Consider the following 19442-nt stretch of genomic DNA (forward strand, 5'->3'; position numbering starts at 1 on the left):
AATCGTCAAGGGAACTACTGCACTGGCGTACCATGTTTTTATTTTGTTCAATAACACTTCCGTAAGGCAGCTCAAAAGGCGCCGTACAAATGCAAATTCAGTGCTGCTGCCTGCAGAACTGTACCAGGCACCGTGTGCTGACAACCTTTGGACGGGGTGACGTTCAACACTGTGCTCGATAAGCAACAGCTCTGAATACCTTTAAAGAAATGTACCCAGAATACAGCCCCTGGACACCATCCAAAGTAAACTTGTTTTCACAGCAGTCAGTGGCTGACATGCACTTTGGTTAGTGAGAGGGAAAACAAGATGTTCTGGGGAGCCCCTCCCAACATCCACAGCCTGGGACAGAGGAGGAGATCATAATCTGCTCTGCCACATGAAAAAAACAAGCTCAGGAGTGAGAACAGCATTGAATGAGAGGGAAAGGGCAAAGGTAGGAGGGAGGAGGAGAGGTAGACCAATAAGACATAGGAGTAGAATCAGGCCATTCGGCCCATCAAGTCTGCTCCACCGTTCCATCATGGCTGACTTATTTCCCCCTTCAACCCCATTCTCCTGTCTTCTCCCCGCAATCTTTGACACCTTTACTGATCACGGACCTATCGATCTCTGCTTCAAATATGCTCAACAACTTGGCCACAGTTTTTGAGGCAACAAATTCCACCGATTCACTACCCTCTGGCTAAAGAGATTCCTCCTCATCTCTGTTCTAAAGGGACATCCTTGCATACTGAGGCTGTGCTCTCTGCTCCTAGACTCCCCCACAATAGGAAACATCCTCTCCACATCCACTCTATATAGGCCTTTCAACATACGATAGGTTTCAATGAGATTCCCCCCTTCCCTTATTCTTCTATCAAACGTTCCTTATACACGATCCTGTTCGATCCCAGAATCGTTCTTATGAACCTCCACTGGAGCCTCCCTAACGTATCGTTTCTTAGATAAGGGGCCCAAAACTGCTCCCAATACTTCAAGTGTGGTCTGACTAATGCCCTATAAAGCTTCAGCATTAATTACATCCTGTTTTGTGGCCTAGTTTGCATACGATATGAAGAATGGATAAAAGATGGAATACGGTGTTGTGACGAGTACTGTCATGCACTTTGGTAGAAGAAATAAAAGGGTAGACTATTTTCTAAATGGAGAGAAAATCCAAAAATCTGAGGTGCAAACAGACTTGGGAGTCCTTGTGCAGGTCAACTTGCAGATTGAGTCATTGGTGAGGAAGGCAAATGTGATGTTAGCCCCCATTTCACGAGGACTGGAATATAAAAGCAAGGATGTAATGCTGGGCTTTACAAGGCGTTGTTCAGGCCTCACTTAGATAAGGGTCCCAAAACTGATTGCAATCATCTGAGAAAGGGTGTGCTGATACTGGAGAGTTCAGGAGGTTCACGAAAATGATTCCAGGATTGAAAGGATTAACGTATGAGAAGTGTTTGATTTCTCTGCGCCGATACTGGAACTCAGAAGAATGAGGGGTGATCTCATTGAAACCTATCAAATGTTGAAAGGTCTTGACTGATGTGGAGTGGATGTTTCCAATAGTGGGGAAAGAGTCTAGGACCAGAGTACACAGCCTCAGACCAGAAGGATGTCCACTTAGAGCAAAGATGAGGAAGAATTTCTTTATCCAGGGGGTAGTGGATCTGTGGAAATTGTTGCCACAGGGGGAGGCCAGGCCATTGGGTATATTTAAGATGGAGGTTGATAGATTCTTGATTAGCCAGGGATACATGGAGAGGGCAGGAGAATGGGGTGGAGAGGGTAATGGATCAGCCATGGTAGAGCAGACTCAATGGGCCAAGTGGCCTAAATCTGTTCCTATATTTTATGGTCTATTATATTCTAGTCCTCTGGAAATGAATGCTAACATTGCTTTTGAATTGCTTACCACTGACTCAACCGGCAAATTAACTTCAAAATTATATCCCGGGGTGGGGTGGGCATGGAGGAGAAGGCAAGTCTCTACTGACTGAAGTTTCCAAAGTGATAAGGGTGTGCGGTGAAGAGCTGACCTGGGTCTAGTGGTCAAGCTCTTTAACCTTAACCCCCAACCAGTTTCTCTCCCAGTCACTTCCAGTAGTGTCTAATCCTGGATCAGGTGACAACTTGTCGTTCTGGTGAGACACGGGATGGCCGGTGGTGGGATTCTTGCACTATCTATCAGACACTGAGCTGTGCTCCCCACACTCGGCCAGCCAGGGACACAGCTCAGTTTCCTCTGCTCTCTCTGGTGGACCGTGACAGAGCAGAAACCAGAGTGATACAGTGCAGACGAAGGGTCTCAGCTCGAAACGTCGGTCATTTATTCCCATCCACAGATGCCGTCTGACCTGCTGAGCACGCTCCGTATTGCTCTAGATTTCTAGCGTCTGCAGTAGCTCGTGTCTATGGAACAGCGCCGCACAGAAACAAGCCCTTCAGCCCATCTAGCCTATGCTGAACTGGTATTTTGCCAAGTCCCAGCAACCCGTGTCTGGACCATAGCCCTCCATACCCCTCCCATTCATGTACTTATCCAAACTACTCTTAAATGTTGCAGTTGAACCCACATCCACAACTTCCATTGACAGCTCGTTCCACACTCTCACCACCCTCTGGGTGAAGTTGTTCACCCTCATGTTTCCCTTAAACATTTCACCTTAACCCATGACCTCTAGTAGACATCTCACCCAACCTGAGGGGGAAACGTCTGCATTCACCCTATCTAAATCCCTCATAAACTCACTATCTCTTCAATTTTCCCCTCATTCTCCACTGTATTCAACCCTTCCCTATAGCTCAGCCCCTCAAGATCCAACAACATTCTTGTAAATTTCCTCTGCACTCTTTCAATGATTTTGACACATTTCCTGTAGGTAGGCGCCCAGAACTGCACACCATACTCCAAATTAGGTTTCACCAATGTTATATACAATTTCAACATAACATCCCAATTGCTAACGTCCCACCAGAAACTACCTACAGATTTGGTGCGTCTTGGTCATGTGGTCAGAGTCCAGCGAGTGGTAGAATTCATAGGCGGTGCGTCCGAGCAGCAAGTCCGGGCGGTGGCCACAGAGCTCGGTGATTCTGTAGAGAGAGAATCAGAATCAGGCTGGGCGCTACCTCATCATCAGTCATTCCCCCCCCACCGCCCAACCTCGTCAGCCGACGTTCTCCCCCGTCAGTGATCACCCTCTAGTCCGTCAGTGATCGCTGTTGCCTCCAATCCCAAACTCCAGCCCACCTCAACTATCTGCCGCTAGAACACTTAATGCCAAGCTTGCCCATTCCAATCCCCTCGTCAGCTGGACTCCCGCCAACTCCCACTCAGTTTTCACTAGACTAGGATTATTTGCCATGCACTCTCAGTAGATACTTTATTAGGTACACCTGCTCACTAATGCAAGTATCTAATCAGCCAATCACGTGGCAGCAGTCAACACATAAAAGCATGCAGACACGGTCAACAGGTTCAGCTCAAACATCAGAATGGGGAAGAAATGTGCTCTAAGTGACTTGGACTGTGGAATGATTGTTGGGGGAGGTGTGGATGAAGTAAGAAGCTGGGAGGCGACAGGTGGAAAAGGTAACGGGCTGGAGAAGAAGGAATTAGAAAGTAGGGGAAAGTGGACCATGGGAGAAAGGGGTGATTCAGGGGAAGAGATGGCAGCTGAGAAGACAGGGGCGAGAAAAGAACCAGAATGTGGAATGAAAGAAAGTGAAGGGGTGGAAAATTATTGTAGGTTAGAGGAATTGGTGTTCATGTCATCAGGTTAGATGCCACACCAATGGAATATGAGATATTTTACCCCTCTCCCACCCACCCACCTTCCCCCTCACCTGGCATCAGCTATCACATGCCAGCTGTTCTCTCCCTCCAGCTAACTTATTCTGGCTTCTTCCCCTTTCCTTTCCAGTCCTGAAGGGTCGACCTGAAACACTGACTGTTCACTCCTCTCCATAGATGCTGCCCGACCTCTGAGCTCCATCACTATTCTGTGTGTTGCTCTGGATTTCCAGCATCTACAGAATCTCCTGTGTCTGGCTTCCCTTTCACCTCTTCTCCTCACCTCCCTCTAGTGCCTCTCTTCCTTCCCTTTCACCCATAGTTCACCCTCCTCTCCTCTATCAAATTCCTCCTCCTTCAATCATTTAACTCTTCCACCTATCACCCGCCAGCTTGAACTCCTCCCCTCACCTCAGACTTTATTTTGGCTCTTCCTTTCCAGTCCTGATGAAGGGTCTTAGCCCAAAATGTCAACTATTTATTCCCTTCCATAGATGCTCCCTACCTTGCTGAGTTCCTCCAGCATTTTGAGTGTGTTGCAAATACACTGAGTGGCCTCTTTATTAGAGACACCTGCTCATGAATGCAAATATCTAATCAGCCAATCGTGTGACAGCAACTCAATGCATAAAAACATGTAGACATGGTCAAGAAGTTCAGCTGTTGTTCAGACCAAATGTCAGAATGGGGAATAAATGACTGTGGAATGATTGCTGGTGCCAGATGGGGTGGTTTGAGTATCTCAGAAATTGCTGATCTCCTGAGATCTTTATGCAGAACCAGAGGGTGGTGCCAAGTACAAAAAAGCATCCAGTGAGTGGGTGAAAACACTCTGTTAATGAGAGAATTCAGAGGAGAATGGACAGATTAGTTCAAGCTGACAGTAACTCAAATAACCACACGTTACAACAGTGGTGTGCAGAAGAGCATCTCTGAATGCACAACATGTTAAACTTTGGAATGGATGGAGTACAGCAGAAGACCACACTGGGATCCACACAAGAGGCTACTGAGGGCAGCTGCTTCCTTGTCTTTGGTTTGTTTTTCTTTTGAAACTGAAACTTTGTGGAGTGGTGCCACACACAGTCTATGTTGTAACAACGCCAAGGATAATATCTACAAGACAACATGTGCTGGAACAGCCCCCAGTACCGGCTCAATAACCCAGGCCCCTGCAGCGAGGCACGGATTACCCAGTGTGAAATGCACTGGAAAGGTCACGTTGCTCTCCTGACCAGATCCCCAGAACACACTGAGAGCTGGGTCACGGACAGAGCAGAGATCCGAGGATGTTCCCACCGATTCCCAGGTCTTCACAGCCCAAGGGGAAGGAGCAGGAGCGACATTCCCTTCCAGAGGTCATATCCTGGGGGGCGCAGACAAACCCATGGAAGGCACACTGCCCACCATCTGTTCGCACACATCCCACTTGTGACGGAGTCTGCAGTTCCCACAGTCTGCATGAACGCTAGCTCACTTCTTTTTTTTGCTCTTTTTACACTGCTTTTTAATTTTTTACATACATTTCTTATTGTAATCTTAGATACTTTTTATTATTATGTATTGCAATGTACTGCTGCCACAGCGACCTTCATGACATATGGCGGTGATATGGAGTGGTACAGTAAGTTAATTAGTGATTGTAAATTGTCCTGTGATTAGGCTAGGGTTAATTCGGGGGATTGCTGGGCGTCGTGGCTCGAAGAGTGGGAAGGACCTGCTCCGTGCTTTATCTCAATACGTAATTATCAAACCTGATTTCTGATGCCTGCAAGTGCGAGAATCCGGTGCCAGGGACTGGCCTGCCCTGGACATGCAGGTGTGTCTGTGCTGTTGCTTTGCTGGGCATTGTGGCCAGGGGAGTGTGTCGCTACTACAGCACCAGTGACCTGGGTTCAATTCTCGCCACTGCCTGTAGGGAGTTTGTACGTTCTCCCCGTGACTGCGTGGATTTCCACCGGGTGCTCCGGTTTCCACCCGCGGCCCAGAGGCGTGGGGACAAGTCCGGGTTAGTAAGTTGCGGCGTGAAGCATGGCGACACCTGTGGGCTGCCCTCGGCACATCCTCAGGAGTGCTTGTTGTTAATGCAAACCACACACCTCACTGATTCAGCAGTCCCAGACCCCCAAAGACTGCTTGAGAACACACTCTAGCATCACGGTACCAAGTGCTCAGCCATAAAAAACAGCTCTGTTGCTCTATTTTCAGCCTAGGCTGGCAGCCTGCCAGTGTACAAAACATTCCGATCTACAAAAACAGCAGCGGTCAGGAATTTAACCTCTCAGGCTCATTCCCTGCTTTTCTTCACGTATCCTAGACACGTTCAGCTGAAGGAAAACCGATACGATCACTGCAGCCCCTTTCCTACCCCCTCAGCCTCTGTGACCACACCCAACCCCTCCCAGGGCTTTACACCGAGGCTTGCATTCATCTCTGGGAGTGGTATCTTGGGGGCTTCAAATCATTAAAAAAAAATACTTCCTTGTCATTTGGGGACCCAAACAATCCTTCCAGGTGAGGCAACACTTCACCTGCGAATCTGCTGGGGTTGTCTACTATGTCTGGTGCTCCTGATGTGGCCTCCTCTACATTGGTAAGGCCCGTCATAAATCAGACCGAGCGCCTCCACACCGTCTGAAAAAGGCAGAATTTCCCGGAGGTCAAACATTTTAATTCAAATTCCAATTCCCATTCCAATATCGGAGTCCATGGGCTCCTCTTGAGCCAAGATGAGGCCACACTCAAGGTGGAGGATATATATTCCGCCTGGGTACCCTCCAACCCAATGGCGTGAATATTGACTTCATCCCAGGTGAAAAAAAAGTCCTTCCATCTTCTTCTAATCCCCACTCTGGCCTCTTCTCATCTCTCCCCGCCCTTTCTCCTCTGGTCCACTCAGCACTCCTATCAGATTCCTTCTAGCTATCCTCCTTCCTCTCCCCAGACCTTTTTATTCTGGCATCTTCCCCCCTCCTTTCCAGTCCAGCAGCAGGATCTTGGCCTGAAACGTCGACTGTTTATTTATCTCCATAGATTGTGCCTGACCTGCTGAGCCCCCTACCCCAGCATCTTCCATGTTGCTTCCTTGTCATTAGTTCATTCCTGTTTGTGGGATTGTGTTCACTGACAGACCACCACATAACCTGTAGCACGATGGAGAGGATCTGCATTGGAGATAAAGCTTTTGGAATTTCTCATCTTTCCACCATTCATTTAGCTCAGACAGAAATTCCTATTTAACTCACAATTTCATTATCACCGGCATGTGATGTGAAATTTGTTAATTTAGCACCAGCAGTTCAATGCATATATTGAATAGATTTTTTAAAACGTGCAAAAACAGAAATACAGTATATTTAGAAAAAAGTGAGGTAGTGTCCAAAGATTCAATGTCCATTTACAAATCGGATGGCAGAGGGGAAGAAGCTGTTCCTGAATCGCTGAGTACGTGCCTTCATGCTTCTGTACCTCCTACCTGATGGTAACAGTGAGAAAAGGGCATGCCCTGGGTGCTGGAGGTCCTTAATAATGGACGCTGCCTTTCTGAGACACCACTCCCTAAAGATGTCCTGGGTACTTTGCAGACTAGTGCCCAAGATGGAGCTGACTAGATTTACAACCTTCTGCAGCTTCTTTTGGTCCTGTGCAGTAGTCCCTCTATACCAGACAGTGATGCAGCCTGTCAGAATGCTCTCCACGGTACAACTATAGAAGTTTGTGAGTGTATCTGTTGACATGCCAAATTTCTTCAAACTCTTAATGAAGTATAGCCACTGTCTTGCCTTCTTTATAACTGCATCGAAATGTTGGGACCAGGTTAGATCCTCAGAGATCTTGACGCCCAGGAACTTGAAGCTGCTCACTTCTGATCCCTCTATGAGGATTGGTATGTGTTCCTTCGTCTTACCCTTCCTGAAGTCCACACTCAGCTCTTTCATCTTACTGACGATGAGTGGCAGGTTATTGCTGTGGCACCACTCCACCAGCTGGCATATCTCACCCCTGTACGCCCTCTTGTCACCACCTGAGATTCTACCAATAATGGTTGTATTGTCAGCAAATTTATAGATGGTACTTGAGCTATGCCTAGTCACACAGTCATGGGTGTAGAGAGAGTAGAGCAGTGGGCTAAGCACACACCCCTGAGTTACGCCAGTGTTGGTCATCAGCGGTTCCAGTAAACCATTGCCTCAGTGTTCCTACCAACTTCCTCCAGATTCCACCACTTATAGTAGTCAGTCCAGACATCCCAAAAAAGCTGTGGCTTTGATGGGATGTGGGAAGAAACTGTAACCCCAGGTGCAGGGGGAACCCATGTGGCACTTATACCCTGGGATGTCTGCTCGTGCAGACGGCAGACAAAGAAAGGTCAAGATTGGAGCGGGGTCACTGCAGCTGTGAAACCTCACCATTGTTAGCCGGAGGCAAAACAACCGGCATTCACCTCCTAAATAACCCATTCACCGGGACAGCGCTCTCACTCCCACTGCCTACCCCACAAAAATCAGCTCAGCTGAGGACCTGTGGCTTCAGTGAGTGGCAAGAGTCTCACCCCGCCTGCCTACCGTGCATCGCAGTAGGTGAACTTCATGTCCATGCCGTGCCGGCTCAGGAAGGACTTGCTGTCCAGCAGAAGCTCGACGCTGGTGGGGTCAGGGACGGGCTCACAGATCATCAGCAGGTAGGCCATCCGAGACTCTGGGGCGACCTGGCTTGAAGGAGATTTGGGCTCCACCTCGCACCGTTGTACGTGTCCCGTGCAGTGCAGCACCTAGGCAGAGAAAGCGTGGTCAGAATCATGGCACTCAGTGGGTGAAGGATAAATGGGGGTTGCTGGGAGTTCAGACACCAACCTGTCGGGTTGATTGGGCGGGGGGTTGTGAGGGTTGTGGCAGCGGGTAGATGGAGGCTCTGGATGAGGTGGAAATGATGGTTGACGGGGGGAGATAGAGAACTGCTATGAGGTGCTGGGAACCGCTGCCCTGCCCTGCCTGACTCCACTTCTCTCGGTAGTCACCACCCGAAATTGCTGCTCAGACACACTGCCAATGAACTCTACCATTCTGGCCATGTGACCGAACCACGTGAGATTGTCAGGTCTCGAGGAGCTGGGCTATAGGGAAAGGCTGAATAGGTTAGTACATTATTCCCTGGAGTCTAGGAAGAATGAGGGAAGATCTGACAGACGTATACAAAATTATGAGGAGTTTAGATAGGGTGAATGCAGAGATGTTCCCCTCAAGTTGTGGGACTAGAGGTCACAGGTGTAAGGTGAAATGTTTAAGGGGAACCCGAGGGGAAACTTCTTCACTTAGAGGGTGATTAGTGTGGGATGAGCTGCCAGCGTTAGTGGTGTATGCGAGTTTGGATAGGTACATGGATGAGAGAGGTATGGAGGGCTACGGTCTACGTGTAGGTCAATGGGACCAGGCAGAATAACAGTTCAGCACCACTGGATGAGCCTTAGGGCTTGTATGACGCTATGAAGGGGATCAGTGCATTCAACCCCTGGGACCCTCCATTCACTGGGCATCTCCAACCAGGACGAGAGAACAGAAAGCTGGTCACTTGTATCCCATTGTGGGGTCGCGTCTATATCCTGGACCACCTACAACTGCTCTGTCGTTAATTGCCAAGAAGCTCCCAAGACCTTGTCCCGAACCTGCCACTTCACCCAGAAAGGAGAAAGACAACAAGGTCCAAGGAACATCACTGTAAGAAGATAAGAACTAGGAGCAGGAGTTGGCCATCTGGTTGTTGACTCAGCACTGACTACCTGTCTTTTCCCCTGACAGCCTTAATTTCCCTGCTACATATAAAAAATCTGTTTAAATGGATTTAATGAGGTAGCCTCTACTGCTTCCCTGGGCAGTGAATTCCGCAGATTCACTGCTCTGGGAAAAGCAGTTTCTCCTCATCTCCATTCTAAATCTATTCCCCCGCTCTGATCCCACTCAGCAACTTTTCCTTGCCTGTTATCTATCTAGCCCTTACATACTTTTATGTCCCAGCACTCAGGGATTCCCCGGCAACTCCCACACCATCCCGAATCGGAAATGCATCGTTGCTCCTCAAACTCAACAATTTCCATCCTCGACTGCGGGAGCGATTTCACCAGGGAGGAGGAAGTTCAAGGTCAGCTGTCCCTGCACAAGTCAGTGTTGAGAGGTGGGAAGGCAGCTTGTGCCAAGATGAGGCCACCCTCAGGGTAGGGGAGCAGCACCTCATATGCCACCTGATGGCACGAATATCAAATTCTCTTTCCGGTAAAAAGAAATTCCTTCTTCCTCTTCTATTCCCCACTCTAGCCACTCCTCACCTGCCTATCACCCCTCCCTGGTTCCCCTCCTCCTACGGAACACTCTCCTCTCCTATCAGATTCCTTACTCTCCTGTCTTTTATCTTTCCCACCCACCCAGCTTTACCTATCACCTATTATCTTGACCTCCTTCTCCTCTCCCCACCTTTTTATTCTGGTATCTTTCCCCTTCCTTTCCAGTCCTGATGAAGAGTCTCAGCCCAAAATGTCGACTGTTTATTCACTTCCGTAGATGCTGCCTGACCTGCTGAGTCCCTCCAGCATTTTGTGCACGGCAGCTACGGCTGGTTTAGCGACGCTGCTTGCTGCAACCACAAGATTCAGACTGCACGGGCATGTCACTCACTCTCCACGTTGCCGACTTGATGGCGACGGTCCGTTTCCCGTTCACCAGCGTAGATTTCATCCTCATGAAGAAGTCCCTATGGGCCTGGGCCTCCTGCTTTGCCGTCAGGCCTTGCATTGACGAATCCACAGAAGGAACAAATCAGCGAGTTAGGTGATAAATCGGTGAAACAGTTTATTAAACAATAGATGGAGTTGGACAGTTGATTTTGTCAATGAGTCAATTAGTCCGCTTTGATTAAACTGACTAACTTAATCACTCCCCCAGTATCACCACCTTGATATCCTGAGACCTCCATGTTACACTAGTATTAATACTCCCCTCCAAGATTAGTGCTCAAAGGCCCTTCAATACTCCAGCGCACGAGCCCTTGACCATCAACATTACAGTTCCCACCATCACAACTCTGGGTGGCAATACTGAGGTCCTCCATTGTTCTGGGCCGACCATGGACGTTGCCTCCCAGCTGTCTACGTGACACTGCCGGGGCAGTACGATACAGACAGCAAGCTGTTGCCCATGCCACAGCCTCCCCCTCTGTAGGGCTGATGAATCTGAAAGAACAGCTGACACCGATACGGTATGGCAACAGCGGCATCGCAGGAGCTGCCAGTGAGTCTTAGGGACTCCAGCTCTGGATTTTCCCCTGAAAAGCCTGCCCCACGAGTGGGTAGTGGAGGTGTAGAGATCAGAGTTTTCCTTCTCATAGATGAACTGCTGACCATGGCTGACAGACAAGCCCCATCTGCACAAAGCAACTGGTTTTAAGGCACCAATAACCCACTTTTACTCCTTCCCGTCAGTAGAAACGGTTCCACCGGGCTTCGTAGCTAAGCCACATATGAGGGCCAGGAGCTGGACTTGGTTGTCAGAGGCTATTTGAGACGCACGTCATTGGCATTTGATAGGTAGTGGGAGCTACCCTACCTCCTCCTGACTATAACCTTAAGGAACTATGACAATATTTCCACCCTGATTACAGTGATCAACCCCCTAAATATTCACATGCGTGGCTGATCCCCCCACATTCCCAATGGACAGCACACTCCATGAAGTCTTCTCCCCGGTTCAGGAGCAGAGCACCTCAACCATTGACGGAACCATTAAAGTAGTAATCGGGTGCGCATCAAAACACACAGTGAAATGCGTCATTTGCATCAACCACCATCACAGTCCGAGGATGTGCTGGGGGCAGCCCGCAAGTGTCACGACACTTCCAGCCCCAGCATAGCGTGCCCATAACTAACCTGTATGTCTTAGGAATGTGGGAGGAAGCCGGAGCACCCGGAGGAAACCCGCGTGGTCACGGGGAAAATGTACAAACTCCTCACAGACAGCAGTGGGATTTGAACTCAGTTCGTTGGTGTTGCAACAGCATTACACTAACTGCCATGCTGCTGCGCTGCCCAACTACAAACTGCCACCTCACCACCCATTTTGCTCAAAGATTTGACGTACATTTACTATTATAAACAGTATACAACCCTGGGACCCATCTTCCCACACTCAGCCACCATCAAACCCCTCCCCCGCGTACAAATCATTGCCAACAGGAACAAAAATATCCATCAGTGAAAAAGACACGATATAAAACACGGTCAAAAGAGTCCAGGCATATTCTGTTCAGCTCAGAGTTCGTTATTTGCAGGCCGCCCTGATTAAAAATCACCCAAAATAGCAACAGTGAATAAAAGGATCTCCCCTGCAGAACCACATTGCGCATTTTGTTCTCTACATCGTTCTGGTACCCTACTCCCCTCTGAACCCTTTACTCCCCCCCCCCATGCACCCTCCCCACGTCAATGGATATGTGTTGGGGGAGGGACCCTCACCTTGGCGTGTCATCAGTAGGTCCTTAACTTCCTCCTCATCGCACGGGTGGATGAACTCAAAGATGCTGTGGCCGATCAGAGCAAGCTGTGGGAGTGGAGGGTGGGAAACCGTAAGTCTCAAACTGCTTAACCAATAAAAGACATCCAGCTCTCAAACAGACCAAAACTGGGTAACAAACAAGTTCTGTATTTATGGACATGCATTTGATTTTGTCTGGAACAGGAGCCCCAACAATTTTTATGCCGTGGGCCAATACTGATAACTGAGGGGCCCGTGGAGCTCCGGTTGGGAACCCCTGCTTTAGAAGTTGAAAAAAATGGTCTATGGAATTCAGCGCTGCAGATGGCTGTGGAGGCCAAGTGTTCTGTACCCCTAGGGATCATATTTTACCATATTAGACTCTGTAAATATGACCCAATTACGGGGTGCATAACAAAAGTCACTCGGTATATTTAAAGTGGAGGTTGACTGGTTCTTGATTAGTGAGGGCATCAAAGGAGAAGGCAGGAGAATGGGGTTGAGGGGGATAATAAATCAGCCATGATGGAACGGCACAGCAGGATCAATGGGCTGAATAGTTTGAAGTTCAAAGTATATTTATTATCAAAGTATGTATACTTTATCCAACCTTGAGATTCGTCTCTTTACAACCAGCCATAAAACAAGAAACCCAAACGAACCGAAAAAAAATTACAAACGCCCAATATACAGAGAGAGAGAGAAAAAAACCGAATTGTGCAAACAATAAAAGCAAGCAACTAGCATTCAGCATGGAAGTCAGTTGTCAGAAACAGCGTAACGGGCAGCAAGTCTGATGGCGCCAGAACGTGTGGCAACATTTGCACGTCCATTGTTGATGCAATGGACATACTCCACCGTATGTTTCGATTATACATGTGATAAACAAACAAATCTGAATCTAAATTACATAACTTGGGCTTCTGCCACGCATTAACCCTTTGATCACCTGGGTCAGCCCGAGATATCTGTTCACGTTCTCCGACAGGTACACGATGTCGCCTTCTTCCGTCAGCACCATGAAGAAGCCATCGAGGGCTCGGAGGTAAAAGGCATTCAAGTGCGCGGCCAAACCGCTCTCCGCTGGCACTGTATGACAGAGTGACAGACCGTCAGTGACAGAAGGGAGGAGACTGGCTCAGCTGCCTTCCAAACCAGCCGGCTAAGGCTGGTTATAATAACCCACGGAGCACTGTAAACAGGTGGAAGGTACTCCTCCACCTGCAGGCACCTGAGAAGCTGAACCGATTTAGAAGCAGTGAGGGGCTGCAAACAGAGAGAGACACACACACACACACACACACACACACGGGGGGGGAGAGAGAGACACACACGCGCGGGGGGGGAGAGAGGCGCGCGCGCGGGGGGAGAGAGACACACATAAACACGGGGGGAGAGAGACATAAACACGGGGGAGAGACAGAGAGAGAGACACACACTCACACACTCGGGGGAGAGAGAGAGAGACACACACACACGGGGGGGGGGGGAGAGACACACACACGGGGGGGAGAGAGACACACATAAACACGGGGGGAGAGAGACACACACACACGGGGGGAGAGAGAGACATAAACACGGGGGGAGAGAGAGACATAAACACGGGGGAGAGACAGAGAGAGAGACACAGGGGAGAGACAGAGAGAGACACACACACTCACACACTCGGGGGAGAGAGAGAGAGACACACACACACACGGGGGGGAGAGACACACATAAACACGGGGGGAGAGAGACATAAACACGGGGGGGAGAGAGACACACACACGGGGGGGGACAGAGAGACATAAACACAGGGGAGAGACAGAGAGAGACACACACACTCACACACTCGGGGGAGAGAGAGAGAGACACACACACGCGGGGGGGGACAGAGAGACATAAACACAGGGGAGAGACAGAGAGAGACACACACACTCACACACTCGGGGGAGAGAGAGAGAGAGAGACAAACACGGGGGAGAGACAGAGAGAGAGACACACACTCACACACTCGGGGAGAGAGAGAGAGACACACACACACGGGGGGGAGAGAGACACATAAACACGGGGGGAGAGAGACATAAACACCGGGGGGGGGGGGAGAGAGACACACACGGGGGGGGACAGAGAGACATAAACACAGGGGAGAGACAGAGAGAGAGACACACACTCACACATTCGGGGGAGAGAGAGACACACACACACGCGGGGGAGGACAGAGAGACAAACACGGGGTAGAGACAGAGAGAGAGACACACACTCACACACTCGGGGGAGAGAGAGAGAGACACACACACACACGGGGGGGAGAGAGACACACATAAACACGGGGGGGAGAGAGACACACACACGGGGGGAGAGAGAGACATAAACACGGGGGAGAGACAGAGAGAGAGAGACACACACTCACACACTCGGGGGGGAGAGAGAGAGAGAGAGAGAGAGAGACACACACGCGGGGGGAGAGACGCGTGCGCGGGGGGGAGAGAGACACACATAAACACGGGGGGGGAGAGAGACATAAACACGGGGGGGGAGAGACAGACACACACACACGCACGGGGGGGAGAGAGACACACGCACGGGGGGGGGAGAGACACACACACACGCACGGGGGGGGAGAGACACACACACACACGCACGGGGGGGGGAGACACGCACGGGGGGGGAGCGAGACACGCACGGGGGGGGGGAGAGAGACACGCACGGGGGGGGGGAGAGAGACACGCACGGGGGGGGGGAGAGAGACACGCACGGGGGGGGGGAGAGAGACACGCACGGGGGGGGGAGAGAGACACGCACGGGGGGGGAGAGAGACACGCACGGGGGGGGGAGAGAGACACGCACGGGGGGGGGAGAGAGACACGCACGGGGGGGGGGAGAGAGACACGCACGGGGGGGAGAGAGACACGCACGGGGGGGAGAGAGACACGCACGGGGGGGAGAGAGACACGCACGGGGGGGAGAGAGACACGCACGGGGGGGAGAGAGACACGCACGGGGGGGAGAGAGACACGCACGGGGGGGAGAGAGACACGCACGGGGGGGAGAGAGACACGCACGGGGGGGAGAGAGACACGCACGGGGGGGAGAGAGACACGCACGGGGGGGAGAGAGACACGCACGGGGGGGAGAGAGACACGCACGGGGGGGAGAGAGACACGCACGGGGGGAGAGAGACACGCACGGGGGGGAGAGAGACACGCACGGGGGGGAGAGAGACACGCACGGGGGGGAGAGAGACACGCACGGGGGGGAGAGAGACACGCACGGGGGGGAGAGAGACACGCACGGGGGGGAGAGAGACACGCACGGGGGGGAGAGAGACACGCACGGGGGGGAGAGAGACACGCACGGGGGGGAGAGAGACACGCACGGGGGGGAGAGAGACACGCACGGGGGGGAGAGAGACACGCACGGGGGGGAGAGAGACACGCACGGGGGGGAGAGAGACACGCACGGGGGGGAGAGAGACACGCACGGGGGGGAGAGAGACACGCACGGGGGGGGAGAGAGACACACACACGCACGTGGGTGAGAGAGACACACACACGCACGTGGGTGAGAGAGACACACACACGCACGGGGGGGGAGAGACACACACACGCACGGGGGGGGGAGAGACACACACACGCACGGGGGGGGAGAGACACACACACGCACGGGGGGGGAGAGACACACACACGCACGGGGGGGGAGAGACACGGACACGCACGGGGGGGGAGAGACACGGACACGGGGGGGGGAGAGACACGGACACGGGGGGGGAGAGACACACACACGCACGGGGGTGAGAGAGACACACACACGCACGGGGGGGGAGAGACACACACACGCACGGGGGGGGAGAGACACACACACGCACGGGGGGGGAGAGACACACACACGCACGGGGGGGGAGAGACACACACACGCACGGGGGGGGAGAGACACACACACGCACGGGGGGGGAGAGACACACACACGCACGGGGGGGGAGAGACACGGACACGGGGGGGGGGAGAGACACGGACACGGGGGGGGAGAGACACGGACACGGGGGGGGAGAGACACGGACACGGGGGGGGGAGAGACACGGACACGGGGGGGAGAGACACGGACACGGGGGGGGAGAGACACGGACACGGGGGGGGGAGAGACACGGACACGGGGGGGGAGAGACACGGACACGGGGGGGGAGAGACACGGACACGGGGGGGGAGAGACACGGACACGGGGGGGGAGAGACACGGACACGGGGGGGAGAGACACGGACACGGGGGGGGAGAGACACGGACACGGGGGGGGAGAGACACGGACACGGGGGGGGAGAGACACGGACACGGGGGGGGGAGAGACACGGACACGGGGGGGGAGAGACACGGACACGGGGGGGGAGAGACACGGACACGGGGGGGGAGAGACACGGACACGGGGGGGGAGAGACACGGACACGGGGGGGGAGAGACACGGACACGGGGGGGGAGAGACACGGACACGGGGGGGGAGAGACACGGACACGGGGGGGGAGAGACACGGACACGGGGGGGGAGAGACACGGACACGGGGGGGGAGAGACACGGACACGGGGGGGGAGAGACACGGACACGGGGGGGAGAGACACGGACACGGGGGGGGAGAGACACGGACACGGGGGGGGAGAGACACGGACACGGGGGGGGAGAGACACGGACACGGGGGGGGAGAGACACGGACACGGGGGGGGAGAGACACGGACACGGGGGGGGGAGAGACACGGACACGGGGGGGGAGAGACACGGACACGGGGGGGGGGAGAGAGAGAGAGAGAGAGAGAGACACACACGCGGGGGGAGAGTGGGAGGGAGAGGGGGGAGAGTGGGAGGGGGCAGAGGGGGAGAGTGGGAGGGGGGGAGTGGGAGGGAGGGAGAGGGGGGGGGGAGAGGGAGGGAGGGAGAGGGGGGGGGAGAGAGTGGGAGGGGGGAGTGGGGGAGAGTGGGGGGAGTGGGGAGAGTGGGGGGAGTGGGGAGAGGGAGAGGGGGAGGGGGGAGGGGGGAGGGGGGAGGGGGAGGGGGGGGGAGGGGGGAGGGGGGAGGGGGGGGAGGGGGAGGGGGGAGGGGGAGGGGGGAGGGGGAGGGGGAGGGGGAGGGAGAGGGGGAGGGGGAGGGGGAGGGGGAGGGAGAGGGGGAGGGGGAGGGAGAGGGGGAGGGGGAGGGAGAGGGAGAGGGGGAGAGTGGGAGGGAGAGGGGGAGAGTGGGAGGGAGAGGGGGAGAGTGGGAGGGAGAGGGGGAGAGTGGGAGGGAGAGGGGGAGAGTGGGAGGGAGAGGGGGAGAGTGGGAGGGAGAGGGGGAGAGTGGGAGGGAGAGGGGGAGAGTGGGAGGGAGAGGGGGAGAGTGGGAGGGAGAGGGGGAGAGTGGGAGGGAGAGGGGGGAGAGTGGGAGGGAGAGGGGGGAGAGTGGGAGAGGGAGAGGGGGTAGGGGGAGAGGGAGAGGGGGGAGAGGGATTGGGAGAGGGATTGGGAGAGGGATTGGGAGAGGGAGAGGGAGAGGGAGAGGGAGAGGGATTGGGAGAGGGAGAGGGAGAGGGAGAGGGAGAGGGAGAGGGAGAGGGAGAGGGAGAGGGAGAGGGAGAGGGAGAGGGAGAGGGAGAGGGAGAGGGAGAGGGAGAGGGAGAGGGAGAGGGAGGGGGGAGTGGGAGGGAGAGGGAGAGGGAGAGAGAGGGGGGAGTGGGAGGGAGAGGGAGAGGGGGTAGAGGGAGAGGAGAGGGGGGTAGAGGGAGAGGGAGAGGGGGGTAGAGGGAGAGGGAGAGGGGGGTAGAGGGAGAGGGAGAGGGGGGTAGAGGGAGAGGGAGAGGGGGGTAGAGGGAGAGGGAGAGGGGGGTAGAGGGAGAGGGAGAGGGGGGTAGAGGGAGAGGGAGAGGGGGGTAGAGGGAGAGGGAGAGGGGGGTAGAGGGAGAGGGGGGTAGAGGGAGAGGGAGAGGGGGGTAGAGGGAGAGGGAGAGGGGGGTAGAGGGAGAGGGAGAGGGGGGTAGAGGGAGAGGGAGAGGGGGGTAGAGAGGGGGGTAGGGGAGAGGGAGAGTGGGGAGAGGGAGAGGGAGGAGGGGGAGAGGGAGAGGGAGAGGGAGAGGGAGAGGGAGGAGAGGGAGAGGGAGAGGGAGAGGGAGGAGAGGGAGAGGGGGGAGAGGGGGGAGAGGGGGAGAGGGAGGGGGAGAGGGGGGAGAGGGGGAGAGGGAGGGGGAGAGGGGGAGAGGGAGAGGGAGAGGGGGGAGAGGGAGAGGGAGAGGGGGGAGAGGGAGAGGGAGAGGGGGGAGAGGGAGAGGGGGGAGGGAGGGGAGAGGGGAGAGGGGAGAGGGGGGGGTAGAGAGGGGGGTAGGGGGAGAGGGAGAGTGGGGAGAGGGAGAGTGGGGAGTGTGGGAGAGGGAGGAGGGGAGAGGGAGTGGGAGGAGTGGGAGAGGGAGGTGAGGGAGAGGAGAGGGGGGGAGAGGGAGAGGGGGAGAGGGAGAGGGGGGAGAGGGGGGAGAGGGGGGAGAGGGAGAGGGGGGAGAGGGAGAGGGGGGAGAGGGGGAGAGGGAGAGGGAGAGGGGGAGAGGGAGAGGGAGAGGGGGGAGAGGGAGAGGGAGAGGGGGGAAGGGAGAGGGAGAGGGGGGAGAGGGTGAGGGAGAGGGGGGAGAGGGAGAGGGGGGTAGAGAGGGGGGTAGGGGGAGAGGGAGAGTGGGGAGAGTGGGGAGAGGGAGGAGAGGGAGAGGGAGAGGGAGGAGAGGGAGAGGGAGAGGGAGGAGAGGGAGAGGGGGGTAGAGAGGGGGGAGAAATAGAAAGCACCGCCACTTACCGGAGCGGAGCAGGGTCCGGAGCCGCAGGTAGCTGATGGTCACCCGCATGACGGAGGCTTTGTCCAGGTGCGCGGCGGCGCCGCGAGGTAGCGGGAGCAGTTGGGCCAGTTGGTACATCACCTCCGTCTCCTGTCCGCGGCGGCTGCGGGCCGCGTCCCGGGACCGTTCGCGGCGCTGCTGGGCCGGGGCCGGGGCCGGGGCCTCGGCCTCCCCGCCCAACTCCCCCATGTCCTCCTCACAGGCCGTCCGGACCGGCGCAAAGGCCTTCAGACCCTGGCACTCGGGTTATTTAACCGCTCGGATCCCTGCTCCGACTTTCAGCTCGACGCTCTGTGCTCGAACACACCTCCCCTCCCTCTCGACTCTCACTCGCATCC

General features: G+C 54.6%; 1 protein-coding gene across 2 annotated transcripts in view; it reads right to left on the reverse strand.

The window, feature by feature from the left end:
* Positions 1-19436, reverse strand: part of LOC132402241 (hypoxia-inducible factor 1-alpha-like) — a 36993-nt gene extending 17557 nt beyond the window's left edge. For both annotated transcript variants that reach the window (XM_059985008.1, XM_059985007.1), the window contains exons 1-6: positions 19065-19436; positions 13247-13386; positions 12279-12363; positions 10447-10556; positions 8347-8552; positions 2975-3081 (exon numbers count right to left, since the gene is read on the reverse strand). In XM_059985008.1, coding sequence (XP_059840991.1) covers positions 2975-3081; positions 8347-8552; positions 10447-10556; positions 12279-12363; positions 13247-13386; positions 19065-19293 — 877 coding nt within the window. In that variant the 5' untranslated portion in view covers positions 19294-19436. The remainder of the gene's footprint in view (positions 1-2974; positions 3082-8346; positions 8553-10446; positions 10557-12278; positions 12364-13246; positions 13387-19064) is intronic.
* Positions 19437-19442: the final 6 nt, after the last annotated feature.

The sequence above is a fragment of the Hypanus sabinus genome, chromosome 11 (assembly GCF_030144855.1).
Source record: "Hypanus sabinus isolate sHypSab1 chromosome 11, sHypSab1.hap1, whole genome shotgun sequence".
Taxonomy (NCBI): Eukaryota; Metazoa; Chordata; class Chondrichthyes; order Myliobatiformes; family Dasyatidae; genus Hypanus; species Hypanus sabinus.